General features: G+C 50.9%; 1 protein-coding gene across 1 annotated transcript in view; it reads left to right on the top strand.

The window, feature by feature from the left end:
• GALNT9 (polypeptide N-acetylgalactosaminyltransferase 9) overlaps window positions 1–14,766 on the top strand; it is a 119,554-nt gene that overhangs the window by 50,231 nt on the left and 54,557 nt on the right. The window contains exons 3-5 of the mRNA XM_061140867.1: window positions 822–988; window positions 3,213–3,387; window positions 7,851–8,048. Coding sequence (XP_060996850.1) covers window positions 822–988; window positions 3,213–3,387; window positions 7,851–8,048 — 540 coding nt within the window. The remainder of the gene's footprint in view (window positions 1–821; window positions 989–3,212; window positions 3,388–7,850; window positions 8,049–14,766) is intronic.

Here is a 14,766-nt window from a genome sequence, read left to right as displayed (position 1 = left end):
CTGTATTATTTCATTAACAGGCACTCACCAGCCTCATCCCATGCTCAATTATGGAATAGTTTGCTTTTCCTGCTCCCTTCATTTCCCCTCCCACATCCCTACTTCCAAGATAAGAGATAGTTTATTATTTTGGAGAAGATACTTCATCATTCTATTTTATCTTGACACTGAGGTTAGGTGGAGGCCACGACCAGGCTGTCCCATATAGACACCTCTCCTAGTTCAACAGCCCTCATCTGACACTTGCCTACTTGTCATCACTGTTTACGCAGACCCCACTTCAGAGGACAGTGTCTATTGAGCATAGGATCTTCCCAGTAGATGCCCTCTGGCTAGCAGCTGCCAACACCCTGACCACCTGGGGCACAGATAGAGCTGGTCATGGGGGAGGGGCTGATGTGGGCTCCAGGCTGGGACTCTTCTGGACCCTCCACTGGACTGCACCATGAGATGATCACCTCCCCTTCACTTCTCTTTCATGCCTCCCAAGGGCATCAAAAAAATGTTCCATGTGAAAAAAAATGTTGCATGTGATCTCAGTGGGACATTAATCCCTTACAGGTGCAATTTCACCGTCTTTCTGCAAGGAGACAGCAGAGTCCAGGGTCAGAGTGTGGAAGTCAGGGTTTCTGAGAAGAACATCATCACCCTGTTTCTCTCACTGTGCTCATTCCTTTTCTAACCGTGGCATCCCTATTGCTCTTCCATTGGTAGCAGGATTTAGAAGTGGTCCCAGTGGGCCTCCTAGGGGAGCTCCAGGTTCCCACCTCCCCGTCCTGTCCTGACACTGACCTCTGCCCCTCGTGCCATCTCTCCTGCAGGTGCAGACAGATGACCTACTCGGACGACCTGCCCCAGATCTCTGTTGTGTTCATCTTTGTCAATGAAGCCCTCTCGGTCATCCTGCGCTCCGTCCACAGTGTGGTCAACCACACACCCTCCCAGCTCCTCAAGGAGGTGATCCTGGTGGATGACAACAGTGATAATGGTGAGTGGGGCCAGCTCAGCACCCCAGCGAGGGAAGCATGTTGGAGCTCTGGAGCCCAGGATCCTGAATTCAGGGTATGGACAGGGCCACGTTTCTTCCAGAGGCTCCAGGAGAGGGTCCCTCCTGCCTCTCCCAGCTTCTGCTGGCTGCTGGCATCCTTGGTGTCCTGGGCTTGTGGTCACACCCCTCCCGTCTCTGCCTCCATCTTCACAAGGCCTCTTCTGATGTGTTTGAGGTCTCTCCTCTTCTTTTAAGGACCTCTGTCCTTGAATTTAGGGCCCATCCTAACCCAGAAGGTTTTCATTTCAAGACCCTAACTGTTTACATCCACAAAACCCCTATTTCCAATTGAGGTCACATTCTGAGGTTCTGGGTGGGCCTGAGTTTGGGGGGGTGGCTATTCAACCCCTACAGCCATCATCCAGAAAGGCCCCCTGTGTGTTGAGTTTCCCTATGCTAATCACACCTTCACTTCTTGTTCGTGAACAAAACTCCAGTGGGAGGCTTGCTGATGGGGAAGGCGCTGGTGCTCACAGCTGGAGCATGGTCCCCAGGGTTCTCTTATCATGGCCCCACATCAGCCTCCACCCAGCCCAGGCATTAATCCACACCCACCAGGCACATGGGGCTCCAAGCCCCCAACAAGGGTCTGGAGGTTCCTGGCCTGTCCTCATCTGTTCCTCTGCAGAAGCAGAGAGGAGCATGGACCCCACTACGGGCAGCTCCCACACCGAGGTCCCGGCGCGGAGCTGTGACTGCTGGGTCTCTCCGTCATTGCAGTCTCTCCTTCTTATGTCTGGAGTCAAGGGAAGGGTGGAGGAGCGCGGGGAGAGGCCTCCCAGAGCCCTCCTGGCCTGAAGGAGCTCCAACCTTGCCTGTGATCTGTGTCTACGCCAGGAGAGCCCCGCCCGACACTGTCAAGGGAGCGAGAATGAGGCCTGGAGAGGGCAGGACGGAGCACGGGGATACGGCTCCGGGACCCACTGGCTATGCAGCTGGAGCCCCCGTGGGTCCAGGCTGCCCTCCCGGGGGTATCCACTAGAGCCTGGTGATGGGCATGTGGGGGGAAGGCCTGCGGGTGGTGGAGGTCTTCTGCAAGAAGTCCCCATAGCCAAGGCGTGAGAGTATTGACAAAGGCCCAGGAACAAGGATCCAGTTCAAACAGTCTCAGCTCCTCCTGCTCAGCCCTGAGTCCACTCCCAAGCCCTCTGCTCCTCTCTGCACCTCCTCCTCACCACCCCCCACCCCTGAGAGCAGCCAAGGGTGTCCCCACACTGCTCCTTTCCCATGCCTGTAACTTCCTCCTCTCCTCCCCGCCGGCTCCCCATCCTGTCACAGCCCACGTGTCACCTTCACAGGCCACCCCTGTCCCTGTCCCGCTGACCCGGAGAAGCCCCCGCCCCACTTGGACACCCACTCCCTTTCCCCTTTTTCTTTTTCATTTTGGCTAATGTTTGCCATGATTGTGACCTATTTTGTTGCTTGTACTTTTAGCCCTCGGGAGCTTCTTCACAAAGACTCCTGGGCCCTTATCTGTTTTTTCAAAGATCTATTGAGTTGAAATTCTCACAACATAAAATTAACCATTTGCAAAATAATTATAGAGTTCAGGGGTATCAAGGATGTTCACATGTTGTACAGTCATCGCCACCAGAACCTTTTCATCTTCCCCAAATGAAATGTCCCCATTAAACACTAACTCCCCATGCCTCTTCCATTTTGCCTTCTGTCCCTGTGGACATGTCTGCTCCAGGGACCTCATATAAGTGGAATCGCCCAGCACTTGCCCCTTGGGAACTGGATTATTTCACTGAGCATCATGTTCTCAAGTTTATCTACCTTGTAACATGTGTCAGAATTTCCTTTCTAAAGCCGGACCGTATTCCATTGTGTGGATGCACCACACTTTGTTTATCCATCCATCTGCCTGTCGACTGCATTCCTACAGTTGAGTAATTCAGCCCCGTTTCCTCTTATAACATAACACGTGTTTCTGTCTGAATCAATCTGGTTTGATTGCTCATGGTCTCTCCCACTGGAACACAGCTCCACGAGGTGGGGGTCTTATCTCTCCAAAGTCCCCCCAGTACCTTGAGCATGTCCAGCTGTGGTGTGTCCTCTGAAAGTTTATGAAGTATGGGTCTGGAGCATACATTGACCGTGGGTCTCAGTGGCCTCGGCCCTCCCAAAGGGTCATGCCTGAAACTTTTCTGTGTCCCCGCAGTGGAACTCAAGCTCAACCTGGACCAATATGTCAGCAAGAGATACCCAGGCCTGGTGAAGATCGTCCGCAACAGCAGGCGGGAAGGCCTGATCCGGGCACGGCTGCAGGGTTGGAAGGTCGCCACAGCCCCTGTCGTCGGCTTCTTCGATGCCCATGTGGAGTTCAGCACAGGCTGGTAAGGGTGAGGCCTGGGGCCAAGTGGAGCTGTGCCCTGGATGGGGTTTGTCTGGGCCTGTAGGAGCCGGGTGGGGGTGGGGGTGGGGATGGAACGCAGCTGAGTCCAGCCACGTGGTCACTCCATGTGCAGTTCCTAGAACCGAGAACCCTGTTTGTGATGCCTGTGTATGAGGACTGATCTGTCTCCCCACCTTCTGCCCACAGGAATTTGAATTGTCCAGTCATTCCAGCAGGTGACAGCTCAAATGAGGATGTTTATGTGACCTTAGGTCAGGGAGAGACACACAAAGTTGGGTCTTGTGTATGTGAAATGTGATCTATCAGGTCTCAGTTAATAGAAACCCAAGTCTAGTTGGAAGCAATTTCTCATCTTTATGAGAAAGTTCCTAGGTCACAGCATCTGCCCATTTTCTCCCACACATCCATTCAGGGGCGAGGTGGGCTTCTAATGAGAAACCTGGAGGGGGATCTGGCCAGGGGAGTGGCCGGGACACCGGGGAGTGGCCAGGATACAGGGAAGTGGCTGTGACGCGGTGGAAACACCCAAGCACGTGTGCAGGATGATCTAGAGGTGCCCCGGGGGGCAGGGACCCTGCAGGGCCTTGGTGCTCAGTGTGAACCCCAGACCAGCAGCATCTGACACCCCTGAGAGCTGGCAGGAAGTACAGGTCTGTGGGATACAGGGTCTCAGGGTGGGGCCCCGGACCTTTGCTCTCTCGCCTGGGGATGTTCATGAGGCTGTGCCCAAAGGTGGCCAGTGATACCTTAAGAACTGAGTCATTTGTCCAGCAAATTATCCACAAGGGGCTTCAGAGCTGCAGGTGGCCCTGGCGCCTCTATCCAGACCCTGCTGTCCCTAGGCAGGCGGTGAGCTGATGCTCTCACAGCAGGTGCCTGAGGATATGTTGCTAGAACAGAAGGATGTGCTTCAAAGTTTTCTGGAAAGCACCCGCTGGGCTCTTGGTATGTTTCCTAATTTCTTCTCTGGTGACTGCCTCTGGGAGTCGCCCCCTGACCCCTCACTCCCGCCAGGCCCTGCAGAGGACCCGAGAGGAATAAACGGCAGCTGGGTGGGGAGGGCAGAGTTTGGCGATCCCGCGGGAAGGATCGGGACAGGACGGTTGGGCCGCCAACGTGATGCGAGTGTTTGAGCCCCGGGCAAGCCTTGGTTTCTTCACGCGCTGACTGGTGATGTTAGAGAGCTGGATTGTTGCCAGGGTTACATGTGAGATGCTTGTGAACCGCCCCAGTCCCCAGCAGTGCCGGCTCCAGCACACGGGTGTCAGACAAGTGCCCAGCTGGGACTGAAGACTGAGACCCCAGGGGACCACCTGTGTTGGAGGGGCTGGGACATGAGCAGGTGGAGGGAGGGTCACCCAGTGCAGGGGTGTCCTGGGGCTGCCATAACAATGACCAAAAGCTGGTGGCTCCAAACGAGAGAAATTCATTCTCTCACAGCTCTGAGGACAGAAGTCAAAATCAAGGTGCAGGCAGGGCTGGGCTCCCCAGGAAGCCCTCGGGGAGGAGCCTCCCACCTCTTCCAGCTCTGATGGCTCCGGATGTCCAGGGCTGTGGCAGCATCCCTCCATCTCTGCCTCCGCCGTCATGTGGTTTCTCCTCTGTGTCCTGGCCTCACGTCTCCCTCTCCTTTCTCTTAGAAGGACACAACTTGGATTCAGGGCTCACCCAATCCAGGGTGATCTCATCTTGGGTTTTTTAACTGTATTACCTCTGCAAAGACTCTGTTTCCCAGTAAGGTCACATCCCGGGTTCCAAGTGGACCAATCTTTGTGGGAAGACACCATTCACCCCTTTTCCAGCTCCGGGGGCTCCAGGAGTCCCTGGGCTTGTGACCGCGTCCCTCCAATCTTTGTGTCCATCTTCACATGGCTTCTCCCCTCTGTGTGACTGTGCCTCTCCCCTTCTCTCTTCTAAGGACCCTTGTCTGTGGATTTAGGGCCCACCCAGGCTTCCCTGGTGGCTCAGATGGTAAAGAATCTGCCTGCAATGCAAGAGACCTGGGTTCGATCCCTGGGTCAGGATCTCCTGGAAAAGGAAACAGCAACCCACTCCAGCATTCTTGCCCAGAGAATCTCATGGACAGAGAAGCCTGGTGGGCTACAGTCCATGGGGTCACAAAGAATCGGACACACCTGAGCCATAACACACACACACACACACACACACACATACACACAGGTCACCCAGTGTGATGTCACCTGAAGATCCTTAAGTTAAACTCGTAGCGGTAGGGTATGCAAGGGGCCCACAGTGGGCAGGGAGCATGAACCCCTCCCCCAGGGGCAGCCGGCAGCCCCTACCAGCCGAGCAGCAGGGAAAAGTCAGCCCTGTGTAGCCAGCTTGCCCCATTTTGAGAGAAACTAAAACTCACTCTTATTTATATCAAATCTCCCAAGTCACATCTTTAAACTCTCTGAAGCCTAAACTAAGAGGTTCACCGAGATATTCCCTCGAGGGAGATGAGAGGGTTATAGGGAGGGGATTCGTGGTGGGCATGCTGATCAAGTCCCACAGTGCCTGGCCGGGTGTCCCCAGCTGGGGCCCCTGAGGGTCTGGCCTTCGGGACCTCTCAAAGTTCCCGGTTTTCCTAACTGCTGTTTTGGTTGGACCAGGGCTTTGGCGCCTGGTAGGCAGGTGAATGGAGCCCTTTCCTTCCACACTCCTGCACTCCCACCAGTACATCTCAGCCAGCCCAGGTCCACCAGTGTGTTCTCAGGGCTGGTTCTGACCCAGCGTGTGCCTGACCGAGATGTGACTTCTGACTTCCCCTGCTGGTCCCCATTTCCCTCTCCTCTGCCACCCTCATGAAGCGACTCTTCTTTTCCCATGACATCTGTCACCTTCTATCAGTAATGACATGGTATGGTCTGCCCTCCACCAGGGTCACTGCATACTGTTGTGTAGGTTGTGCACGGCACAGCAGTACTCGAAGGCCTTTCTGTCCCTCTCATGTATGTTAAACTCCCTGGAGCATTTGGAGAAGGTTTGGTAGAGTCACAAGTCTATCACATCAAAATGCCATTTGAAACTACTGTAACTTTAATTTTTACCACTGAAAACCCAGTTATCCATCTGCAAATAGCCCTCCCCTCCCAGAACTGCCTCCATAAAGATTCTGCCTTATTAGCACATGTGGCATTTGCAGAGAGCTTTTCATCTCTGAAGCACTTTGCTAACAGTAATTAATTAATCCTCCTCGTGAAGCTGAAAGGCAGGTAAATACCAAGCTCTCGCTTGGAAGGACGGGAAGGAAGGCTGGCTACAGGGTGAATCTGGCCAGGCAGGGTCAGAGAGCTCCAACCCTGACCCCAGCCCCTGCTGTCCCTAACTGAGCTCGGCCCCTGTTCCCCGTTCATCTCTCCGGTCCCCCAGTCAGCAGGCTGCTCATGACCATGTTGAACTCCACCCCCTCGGGCAGCATCTCATCCTTGCAAGAGACAAGGTCGTCTCCAGAGTGAAACTGTACCTGCTTGCCCCCGGGGACTCCTGCATTGGAAATTTATAACCCACGGCCTTTGTCCTCTGGTCTCTCTCCTCTCTGCCTTCATCGCCTGCACGGCCACCATCTCTCCACTCCAGCCTCCTGGCCTGCTTCCCAATCACACCAGCACATCCCAGGGGCTCAGCGCTGGCTGCTCCTTCTGTGTTCAGCGCCCTACCTGCCTCCCCTGACAACCAGCTGCTACATCTTACACCACCTCTGCTCATCACCCAGTGCAACTTACCCTGAACACCCTACTTAAAACTGCGATTCCAAATCACCCTTATTTTGCTCTCTTTTTCTGTCACAACACATATCACCTCCTAATATATCCTTTACTTACACATTTTTGTCTGTCCCCCCATACCCACTCAGTCAGGACCACCGCATACTGTTGCATAGGTTGTGCACTGTACAACAGCACTTGTTAGCCTTTCTGTCCCTTCAGTACATCCTACGCTCCCTGAGGCACGGATTTTATTTTTTCCTTTCTAGTTCCTGCTCCAGTGTGTTACAAGAGGGTGTGGCACATTCATGCCTCGATTCCTGCTTGTAAATGAATATACCTTCCAGCCCTGGAGGGGAGGCGGGCCAGGAAGCAGGATTCACTGGGGAGAAAAGCCAGGCTGTGAGGCAGACCAGCTGACAGACTGAGCTGACTCACTGGGCGCTCTGAAGCCAGGAGAGCCCATCAGAGATGTCAGAGATTGGGCCTGGATGGTGTTTATATCCCTAGTGACAATCGGTGGTTAGCCACGGGCTGCCTTGGGCAGGTGGGTGGGCAGCCCAGCAGACTTCCAGGGCTTCCAGAGGTGCAGCGCTTGGATCTACCCTCCGCAGGGGCGGTCTAGCCCAACATTAGATGTGAGTTTGGTCGTCTGGGTCCCGGCTCCCTACCTAGGGGGTAGGTAGGTCCCTGGCATCCGTGCCCTTCCTCACGGGTCTGCATCTCGTTTCAGGGCCGAGCCCGCCCTTACGCGGATCCGGGAGGACCGCCGGCGGATCGTCCTGCCAGCCATTGACAACATCAAGTACGACACGTTCGAGGTGCAGCAGTACGCCAGCGCGGCCCACGGCTACAACTGGGGCCTCTGGTGCATGTACATCGTCCCGCCCCAGGACTGGCTGGACCGCGGCGACGAGGCGGCGCCCATCAGGTGAGCCGGCCACCAGGGCCACTGGGGCGGGGCCTGCCCTGGAGGAGTCAGGTGGGCGGGGCCACTGGGGCGGGGCCTGCCCTGGAGGAGTCAGGTGGGCGGGGCCACTGGGGCGGGGCCTGGCCTGGAAAGAGCCAGGACGGTGAGGTGGGGCAGGGCTGCCCAGGGGCCTTGGGGACTGGAGGGACAGGTGGCATTCCTTTGCATAAAGCCAAGGCCTGGCACCAGGTGGGAGAGTAGAAACGGCGGGATGCAGGCGGTACAGGGTTTCCCTGGGTGTGCAGAGGGACATGGCGATGTGATGGGGAAACAGGAGGTGGCTCCAGATTGTGACCTGAATGATAACCAGGGATCAAGATGGCAGAGTATGAGGACATGTGCTCATCTTCTCCTGCGAGAACTCCAAAATTACAACTTGCTGCTGAACAACCATCGACAGGAGAATGTTGGATCCTACCAAAAAAAAAAAAGATACCCTACATCCAAGGGCAAAGGAGAAGTCCCAGCAAGATGGTAGGAGGGGCGAAGTCACACTTAGAATCAAACCCCATACCCACCAGAGATGCTTGAAGAGCTCAAAAAAAACCTTGTGTGTACCAGGAGACCCCACAGAGACTGAGCCAGACCTGACTTTGAGTGTTTGAGTGTCTCCTGCAGTGGCCTGCCACAGGGGTAGAGGCTCTGGGTGCAGCAGATTTGGGTGTGGCATAAGCCCTCTTGGAGGAAGTAGCCATTAACCCCACCATAGAGCCATCAGAACTTACACAGGACTAGGGAAACAGACTCTTGGAGGGCACAAACAAAACCTTGTGTGTACCAAGACCCAGGAGAAAGGAGCAATGTCCCCACAGAGACTGACCCAGACTAGCTTGTGAGTGTCCAGGAGTCTCCGGCAGAGGCGTGGGTCAACGGTGGCCTGCTGCAGGGTCAGGGGCACTGAATGCGGCAGTGCATGCACGGGACCTTTTGAAGGAGGTTGCCACTACCTCCACCATAATTTGGCCTCAGGTCAAACAACAGGAAGGGAACACAACCCTGCCCATCAACAGAAAATTGGATTAAAGATATACTGAGCATGGCCCTGCCCATCAGAACAAGACCCAGTTTCCCCCACAGTCAGTCTCTCCCATCAGGAAGCTTCCATAAGCCTCTTATCCTTATCCCTCAGAGGACAGACAGAATGAAAACCAGTCACAGAAAACTAATCAAACTGATCACATGGACCCCAGCTTTGTCTAAATCAATGAAACTATGAGCCATGCCGTGTAGGGCCACCCAAGATGAACAGGTCATGGTGGAGAGTTCTGACAAAATGTGGTCCACTTAGGAACCCGGAATGTTAGGTCCATGAATCAGGTAATTGGAAGTGGTCAAACAGGAGATGGCAAGAGTAAACATCGACATTTTAGGAATCAGTGAACTAAAATGGACTTGAATGGGCGAATTTAACTCAGATGACTGTTTTACCTACTACTGTGGGCAAGAATCCCTTAGAAGAAATGGAGTAGCCATCATAGTTAACAAAAGTCCAAAATTCAGTACTTGGGTGCAATCTCAAAAATGACAGAATGATCTCTGTTCACTTCTGAGGCAAACCATTCAATATAACAGTAAACCAAGTCTAGGCCCCAACCACTAATCCTGAAGAAGCTGAAGTTGAATGGTTCTATGAAGACCTACAGGACCTTCTAGAAATAACATTCAAAAAAGATGTCCTTTTCCCGATAGGGGATTGGAATGCAAAATAGAAATTCAAGAGACACCTGGAGTAACAGGCAAATTTGACCTTGGAGTACAAAATGAAGCAGGGCAAAGGCTGATAGAGTTTTGTCAAGAGAACGCACAGGTCACAGAAAACACCCTCTTCCAGCAACACAAGAGATGACTCTACACATGGACATCGCTAGATGGTCAATACTGAAATTAGATTGATTATATTCTTTGCCGCCAAAGATGGAGAAGCTCTATACAGTCAGCAAAAACAAGACTGGGAGCTGACTGTGGCTCATATCATGAATTCCTTATTTCCAAATTCAGACTTAAATTGAAGAAAGTAGGGAAAACCACTAGACCATTCAGGTATGACCTAAATCAAATCCCTAACAATTATACAGTGGAAGTGACAAATATATTCAAGGGATTAGATTTGATAGACAGAGTGCCTGATGAACTATGGTCAAAGGTTCATGTCATTGTACAGGAGGCAGTGATCAAGACCATCCCCAAGAAAAAGAAATACAAAAAGGCAAAATGGTTGTCTGAGGAGGCCTTACAAATAGCTGAGAAAAGAAGAGAAGCGAAAGGTAAAGGAGAACAGGAAAGATATACCCATTTGAATGCAGAGTTCCAAAGAATAGCAAGGAGAGATAAGAAAGCCTTCCTCAGTGATCAATGCAAAGAAGTAGAGGGAAACAATAGAATGGGAAAGACTAGAGATCTCTTCAAGAAAATTAGAGATACCAAAGGAACATTTCATGCAAAGATGGGCATAATAAAGGACAGAAATGGTATGGACCTAACAGACGCAGAAGATATTAAGAAGAGGTGGCAAGAATACAAAAAAGAACTGTACAAAAAAGATCTTCATGACCCAGATAACCATGATGGTGTGATTACTCACCTAGAGCCAAACATCCTGGAATGTAAAGTCAAGTGGGCCTTAGGAAGCATCACTACAAACAAGGCTGGTGGAGGTGATAGAATTCCAGTTGAGCTATTCAAATCCTGAAAGATGATGCTGTGAAAGTGCTGCAGTCAATATGCCAGCAAAGTTGGAAAACTCAGCAGTGGCTACAAGGCTGAAAAAGGTCAGTTTTCATTCCAATCCCAAAGAAAGGCAATGTCAAAGAATGTTCAAACTACTGCACAATTGCACTCATCTCACATACTAGCAAAGTAATGCTCAAAATTCTCCAAGCCAGGTTTCAGCAGTAAATGAACCATGAACTTCCAGATGTTCCAGCTGGATTTAGAAAAGGCAGAGGAACCAGAGATCAAATTGTCAACATCTATTGGATCATCGAGAAAATAAGAGAGTTGCAGAGAAACATCTATTTCTGCTTTATTGACTATGCCAAAGCCTTTGTGTGGATCACAACAAACTGTGGAAAATTCTTCAAGAGATAGGAATACCAGACCACCTGACCTGCCTCCTGAGAAATCTGTATGCAGGTCAAGAAGCAACAGTTAGAACTGGACATGAAACAACAGACTGGTTCCAAATCGGGTAAGGAGTACATCAAGGTTGTATATTGTCACCCTAGTTATTTAACTTATATGCAGAGTGAATCATGCAAAATGCTGGGTTGGATTAAGCACAAGTTGGAATCAAGATTGCCAGGAGAAATATAAATAACCTCAGATAGGCAGATGACACTACCCTTATGGCAGAAAGTGAAGAAGCACTAAAGAGCCTCTTGATGAAAGTGAAAAAGGAGAGTGAAAAAGTTGACTTAAAGCTCAACATTCAGAAAACTAAGATTATGGCATCTGGTCCCATCACTTCATGGCATATAGGTAGGGAAACAATGGAAACAGTGAGAGACTTTATTTTTGGGGGGCTTGAAAATCACTGCAGATGGTGATTGCAACCATGAAATTAAAAGATGCTTTCTCCTTGGAAGAAAAGCCATGACAAATTGAATAGCAGAGACAACATATTGAATAGCAGACAGATTGCTTTGCCAACAAAGGTCCATCCAGTCGAGGCTATGGTTTTTCCAGTGGTCATGTATGGATGTGAGAATTGGACTATAAAGAAAGCTGAGCACCGAAGAATTGATGCTTCTGAACTGTGGTGTTGGAGGAGACTCTTGAGAGTTCCTTGGACTGCAAGGAGATCAAACCTGTCAATCCTAAAGGAAATCAGTTCTGAATATTCATTGGAAGGACTGATGCTGAAGCTGAAGCTCCAATACTTTGGCTACCTGATGCAAAGAACTGACTAATTGGAAAAGACCCTGATGCTGGGAGAGATTTAAGGCAGGAGGAGAAGGCGGTGACAGGATGAGATGGTTGGATGGCATCACTGACTCGATGGACATGAGTTTGAGTAAGCTCTGGGAGTTAGTGATGGACAGGGAAGCCTGGCATGCTGCCGTCCATGGGGTCACAAAGAGTCGGACATGACTGAGTGACTGAACTGACTGATAACCAGGTCTGATGAAGGAGAGAGAAGGAGGGAGGAGGGAGACAGACAGACAGAGCGAACATCCAAAGAGAAAGAGCCAGTAAAAGAGACAGAGAAAAAGCACACAGACTTGGGAGAGCAGAAAAAGGGAGACACCAAGGAAAGAGAGAGGGGAACAAGAGAGATGAATCTCAGGAAAGCAGCAGTGAGCAGTGGTGTGAAGCAAGATCTTCATTCCCTACCCAGGAATTGGACCTGGGAAGTCTGGATGAGAAGCAAGAATTCTAGCCACCAGACCAGCAAGGGCTAGAGGCTAGAAGCTATTTTTCTCTGGATCTTTGCCCCCAGTGAAAAATGCATTTATCATGGAAGCAGAAACTATAAATGCAGGTACAAAGTTTATTATTACAGACACAGCACAACAACCGGTGAGATAGCACATAGAGAAAATGTTTGCTTAGTTAAGACAGAAGCAAGGCAGAGACAAACAACGGAGAGAAAGGGTGGGCCCCTCCTAGCGGTGAGCAGCACAGTAAAGAGGTGGTTAAGTCATTTATATAGGTCAGTTCTTCTGGGTCTTTGTCTTCCTTCAGGCTAATTGTCTGGTTCCTTTTTCCACACCTGACCTACCCTGGGACCCTCCCCTGGGTGCGCACACACCTCTCAGCCAAGATGGATCTCAAAGTAAAGGTTTCTGGGAAAAGCAAGACTCATTATGGCCTGGAGTTATCCCTTGACTTTCATTCCCATAAAGGAGCCTTTTGGGGGCATATGTAGTGTCTCCTTTGTCCCAAAAAGGGGGAAGCAGAGATCCCTTAATCTTTTACTCAAACAGGGTTTGCCCCTCTTTGTCCTTGCCATGACTATTACTTTGGGTGTTTACAAGAGACATACAATGGCTATTTACCCTGTTGCTGCTGTTACTTCCATCTCAGAGGGCAAAGAGGAGGCTGATTATAAATGCCTGATCTGGAGCCCACCTATCTCTTGTCTCAGGAATCCAGCCTGAAGCCCCCCTTCTTCCTGCCCCCTGAAATGCAAATTGGAAGCCCGTTGTAAATGTCTAACCTGGAGCCCATCTGTTGACTACTTCAGGATGAGCAGAGGAAGACAGAGAGTTGGGGGAGGGTGAAAAAAAAATGAGGAAGGTGTCAGGGAGCAGAAAGGAATAGGGATGCAAAGAGGGATTGAGAAGAAGACAGAGACCCAGACAGAACGAGGGAGAGACAACAGGCAGATAGAGGCAACACCACGAGAGTCATAAAGGAGCCGAGGACAAAGAAACCAGGAGACCCAGGATGGTGGGTGTGCTAGAGAGAACGTCCTCCAAAGCACTCATTTTATTTTGAATTGGTTCCCATACCTGAAAATGGAGAGTTTTTCCCATGTTAAAGATGCACCTTTATTAAAATGAGAAGGTGCACGTTCTCACAGGGCAGCCAGTCGCTGGAGCTGAGAAGTGACCCTCTGTCTAAACAGGCCTGAGGGCTCCAGTTTGCTGCAGTCCCCACCATTCCCTGATGTCTCTGTGTTGCTCTGCCCTCAGATTTGCACCGTCATTTTTCTTGCACCTGGCTTGCTTTGTTCGTTTCCATCACTGACTGACCTTCTGCAGTTTTCAGCCCCTCCCTTCTTTTCTGTGGTCTGTTGAACCCCTGGGAAATCTATGCTTCAAAATCAACTGGGACTGCCACTTTCTCCTGGGAGCCCAACAGACTGGAGGTATTTTTCTTGGAGTGAATGTTCATCTCCAGGGTCTGTTGATCCCCTGAAGCCTTGGCCAGTTCTCCCCATAGAGGTTTGGGATTTCAAGGCCTCAGGCAGGGATACCTCCTGCCTCATCTCTACAAGGTGGTGCATCCCTGCTAAAACAGGCCACTCTGCCCATGAGTGACCAGAACCGTCCATCATGGCGCCTTTACAAGTTGTTTCTTCCCCTAGGAGGGTCTTAGAGGGGCTTCTGGGCACCTACCCTCCATTAGCAAAGAGCTGTCCAGCAAGAAATTAAGTCTCAGAGCAGCCTGGATGCTCAAGCTAAAGAAAGAATGCTCTGGCCACACTGCAAGTTGTCTTAAACTTTGCTCCTGGTTAACACCACCTGGAAAGAATTAGAAAACCCTGATGCCAAAACCCCAAATGAAAAAAAATGGGCAAAGACCTTGAACAAATACTACATACAAGGAGGTAGACAGAACACTAACACAGCCATGGAAAGCTGCCCATGCAGAGTCACTAGGGAAGTAAGATGCAGTGTTGACCAGACAGACCGACGGCGACACGGAGCAGCCGCAGCTTTCAGCGTGGCCGGTGGGAGCAGACATTAGCAAGGCCACTTTGGAAGCCTGGCAGTTTCTCCTAGAGGTAAAAACACTTCCTACATGACCAGCCGTTCCACCCCAGGTGTTTGCCCAAAAGAAATGAAAACATATGTCTACACAAAGATGCGAATGTTTATAGCAGCCGCTTTATTCACAATAGTCCTGAATTGAACCCAAATGTCTATCAATACGTGAATAGATAAATGAAGCGTGATCTAGCCACATAACGGGATGCTTCTCAGAACTACAAAGGGACATATGGTGATGCCCA

Source organism: Dama dama, chromosome 5, assembly GCF_033118175.1.
Source record: "Dama dama isolate Ldn47 chromosome 5, ASM3311817v1, whole genome shotgun sequence".
NCBI lineage: Eukaryota > Metazoa > Chordata > Mammalia > Artiodactyla > Cervidae > Dama > Dama dama.
Note: the sequence above shows the minus strand (reverse complement) of the source record. Positions and strands in the feature narration are given on the sequence as shown.